The sequence below is a fragment of the Petaurus breviceps genome, unplaced genomic scaffold (genome assembly GCF_028583685.1).
Source record: "Petaurus breviceps papuanus isolate PSGF00001 unplaced genomic scaffold, PetGlider_PUasm1.0 218, whole genome shotgun sequence".
NCBI lineage: Eukaryota > Metazoa > Chordata > Mammalia > Diprotodontia > Petauridae > Petaurus > Petaurus breviceps.
The window spans coordinates 675,826-680,209 of record NW_027185872.1 but is presented as its reverse complement, the minus strand read 5'-3'; the positions used below and the strand labels follow the sequence as shown (position 1 = coordinate 680,209).

Genomic DNA, 4,384 nt, shown 5'->3' with positions numbered 1-4,384 from the left:
TGCGGGCCGGGCGGGCTTCAGTTTCCCCTCGCAGCTGCGGCAGGGTCTGGCCGGCAGGCCCCAGGGAGGGCCTCGGCTGCCCGGGCGCCGGAGCTCCGAGGCGGACGGGGGCGCTGCGGGGCCGGGCCGGGCGGGGAGGCCGCGGGCAGGGGCGGGGGCCCCGCCGCCGCTTACCTCTGTTAACATTACTAAACCCCGGGGAAGAGCGCTCGCCCCTAGCCCCGCCGCATGGCCACGGCCGGAGCCGCCGCCGCCGCCGCTCGTCCCGCTGCGCCCCGGGCCCGGGCGGCGGCTTCACTCGGCTCCGCGGGCGGCCCCCGCTCCGGCTCCTCGGCACGGCCGCGCCGCCATCTTGGGGAGCGACGTCCGCGGCCCCGCGCGGCGTGCTCGCCCATTGGCCGGCCGGGGGCCGCCGCTGTCACGTGGGGCGGGTCGCCATGGCGCCGGCGCCGAGGGGGCGGGGCGGGGCGAGGAAGGGAGGCGAGGGGCGGGGCAGGGAAAGGCGGGGCGGGGGGCGGGGCAAGGGGGAGGAGGGAGGGAAGAGCGCGCCCTCCTGGGATCAGCCCAAACCAGAGCCTTAGAATTGGGTCTGAATCCCTGCTTTATCCCCGAGCAGTGGCCATATTAATCACAGATGGTGCCAGACGACGTTTGCACGCACCTCCCATGTGCTGGGCGCTGGGCTCGGCGCTGTAATTATCGTCTTTGTTGATACAGCCATCCCGGGGGCAGGGGCGACTCTTGTGCCCATGGTGCAGAGGAGACGGCTGAGTCCAAGGGAAGACAGTGCCTTGCCCTGGTCCCAGGGACAATGAGAGCCCCAGACCCACGCTCGTCACCGCTTACCCCACAGCCGGCTCCTTTCCCCCAGCCATGCTAGGGAACCAGTCACCCCAGTACTGGATGTGTGTGACAGCACCCTAACAAAGCTGCCCCCAGCCTCCTTAAGGCCCCGCTGAACAGCAGGCGTGTCCTTCTCCAGCCACACAGCCTGGCTTTAACCACGCCCCAGGCCCCCAGGTCCCATTCCCACGGCTGACCAGGGGTGTTCTCGTAACTCAACCACAGGCACAGCATCCATTTAGCCCAAGGCAGGACCACGACAGCCAGCAACAGAAAGCAGCGCGACCTGCCGAGCCACAGAAGGGACCCTCCCCATTACTAACCCCTTTTTGATACTCCCGATTTCTCTCGTGTAATCAGCATCAATGCACTATCAATGGGACTGTGTGGTCTTACTAAGCTGCTGCTCGCTCCTGGAACCTTGCCGGCTTCTGAGGGGCGGGCGTCCGTCCTCACTAAACGCCTGGCCTTGGCTTGGAGGCATTCTGACTCTGAATTCTGTGAGACTGACCGCCAGGACGCGCCCCAAAAGCGCAGCATATGTATGGAGGAGAGGCCGACTGAGGAGGGCCATTCTGAAGATTCAGGAGGACGCAGAAGGAAAGTTCTCCCCAAGGTCATACAATGACCCCCTCCTCTGGATGGTGAGCTCCCTCAAGGCAGGGGCTTCCTCCTTCCTCTTCTGCAGCCCCAAACGCTCAAACAGTAGGTGTCTCATAAATGTTTATTGACTGAGTCACACCCGTTCCTTAAGCACCAAGCTTCCCTGGGGAGACCAAAGCAAGATTCTAGTGAGGAGGAGGCTCGTTGCTTCAAGGATCCTTCGGTTTCATCCCCTTGTTTCTCCCTCTATTCCTGCAGCTCACAGCTCAGGATTTACTCAGTCCTCTTTGAGTGTTGTGGAGGGTGGGACCAGCTCTGCAGCCAATTAGTGTTAAGCTCTTCCTCTTCATCTGTCCTGGTCAGAAGGATCTTGTGCTCTCTGGTGGCCGACGAGAGAGGCCAGCTCCACCTCCATGCCATCAGAAGTCATCGACCCCCTCCCCCATGTGCCGGCCGTCTTCTCCATCAAATCTTTGAGAAGTTCTGCACATAAGAATGATGAACAGAAGGATGCCTTTCCTTGCCTTGCCTTGTCTTCCCTTCCCTTCCCTTCAGATAGAGAAGGGCATCTCTTCAAAGCCACTCCCTCAATTATATGAGACTGGAAATTCCTGTTGTGACTATTTTTTAATTACAAAAACCCCGCAAAAATAAAAAAATAATCATTTTAACATAGAGATGGTCATCCAACAACGTGTTTCCCATGACTATGTTAGTCCAGTTCATCTCAACACTCATTTAAGCATTTGGTCGATGTAAGAAACAGAAATCCAGGGAGGTCTGAGTTCAGACCTTGCCTCTGGCACACACTGGCTGCCTGGGCCTGGGGAAGTCACTTGTGCCCTAAAAGCTCCATACAGCCCTCTAAAGCTGCAGACTGCCATTGCAAATTGCCAGTCTTCATTGGCAGAGAAAGCTCCTTCTCCAAGATGTCCCTCATACCAATGAACTCAAAGGTCCTGCCTCAAATATTACATTTTGTCAAAGCGGGAGGCACCAGTCTCCAAAGACAAGGAAAACTGTTGGGGAGGGGGGTGAGGTGCCCAATAATCACATGTGCAAAAGAAAGGAAGTGGATAAGAAGTCATCTGGAAGGTGTGAAGGAAGAGAAGGCTCTGAGGAGATCTGCAAAGGCTTCAAGGACAGTGGCCACACCTAGATTGAGTCTTGACTAGAGGGAGAAATGAGGAAAGGATGTTTTCCATCCATCGATGGAGGGCAGATCATGAAAAGGGAGTAGATGATGGTCATACATTGGAAGGAGCAAGGAATTCAATTTGCTACAACATCAAGGTATGAGAGAATCGATTGGGGCTGGGCTGGGGGAGCAGAAAAGAAAAAAGGTGCCAAACTGTGAAAGGCTTTGAATGCCAAACTGAGGAATCTGGTTTTTATTAGAGACAGCTACAAAGCAATAGATCTTCCTAGTACAGGGAATGTTGATATGTTCAGATGACCTCAAGAAGATCCAGGGTGCCTCAAATAAATAAATAAAAACTAGGCAAGTAATAACAACTAGCATTTAGTATTTTAAGGTTTACGAAATATTCCATATGAGATTTTATCCTCATGATAACCCTTAAGGTAGGTGTGATTTTTCCCATTTTAGAGATGAAGAAACTGAGGCTGAAAAAACCAGTAAGTGATTCGTGTAGGGATCACACAGCAAGGAAGTGGCTGAGTTGGGATTTGAACTCAGGTCTTCTTGGCTCTGCTCTACCCCCTTCTCCACTTAGCTCAGGTTATGGTGAACAGCTCCATAGGGAGCCAGTGAGTCATCACATTAGTACATAACCATGGACAATCCTCTGGTCCCACGAAGGAGTAAAAAGACCAGTGTTAACATATCGTGCTTTAAGGTACACAAAAGGTGTTCCCATAACCTTCCTGTAGTGACATTTGATTCACTGGTCCGATAACTTCAGCAATTCAGAGTCCTCCAAGGAATAGGAAGAAAGCAAAGAAAGTCTCCCAGAAGCCAGTTTAGATGAGAGAGAGGGAGGCAGTGTTGTCTAATGGAAAGATCATGGCTATGGAGTCACAGGCCCTGGGTTCAAATACTGTATCTGATGCTTGCTGCCTCTGTGTCCTTGGGCATGTCACTGGATCTCAGTTTTCTCATCTGCAAAAGGAGTGGGAGGGGGGTATGCTAGACACAGCCAGTAGACCAATAAGGAGGTTTACTTTAAAGCATCCAGACTTAGAATGATCCTCTGAGTCATGAGGTCAAGCCAACCCAGCTCTTGAAATGTCCTCATCTATAAAATGGGTGTGGTTGCCTATGACCCTCCTCCCAGCCCTAGAGCTAGGATCCCTCGGTGCCCCTGGGGGTAAGGAGCCCACCTGTCCACCTTTGGTGGAGGAGGGAATGGCACCTCAGAAAGGAGCCAGCCTTTGTCCCAGGTCTCCCAGCCAGCCAGGTTGGATTCTAGTGCAGGGCTCTTCCTAATCCCAAGGCCAGCACCTTTCCCACTGGCCTCTGCTGTCACAGAAGGAGAGTTTTCATATTCACCTGGAGCGTCAGAAAACCTCTCTGGGCCTAGGGTTCTTCCCCTGAAAAATGAGGGGCCTGAATAGGACAAACCTCTCAGGAACCCCGAGGTTCCAGGCTGGTCCAGGATGGCCCCCAGGCATGTTTTCCCATTTGTCATTCCTATGGGCTCAAGGAGAGGCGCCACAGTCTGTCAACTCAGAGGGCAGCAGATCTATATGCCCTTAGAAATGGTTCTCACCAAAACCAGCTTCTTTGATCCTTGGACTCAGCAAATGTAAAACAGTGTTTGTTATGCTCCCAGAAAACCCCTCTCTCTTCTCTACCCCCCTCCTTCCTTCTTCCTCCTTCTCCTCCTTCTTCTTCTTTCTCTTCTCCTCTCTCTCTCTCTCTCCCCCTCTTTCTTCCCCTCTCCTTTCCCTCTCCCCCCTCTCCTTCCCCTTTCTC

General features: G+C 54.2%; 1 protein-coding gene across 4 annotated transcripts in view; it reads right to left on the bottom strand.

Moving 5' to 3' along the window:
• Positions 1 to 299, bottom strand: part of SNX13 (sorting nexin 13) — a 122,990-nt gene extending 122,691 nt beyond the window's left edge. For 2 of the 4 annotated variants that reach the window (XM_069094426.1, XM_069094427.1), the window contains exon 1: positions 175 to 299. In XM_069094426.1, the coding sequence (XP_068950527.1) occupies positions 175 to 186 (12 nt within the window). In that variant the 5' untranslated portion in view covers positions 187 to 299. The remainder of the gene's footprint in view (positions 1 to 174) is intronic. The other 2 variants (XM_069094424.1, XM_069094425.1) reach the window with 2 other exon arrangements.
• Positions 300 to 4,384: the final 4,085 nt, after the last annotated feature.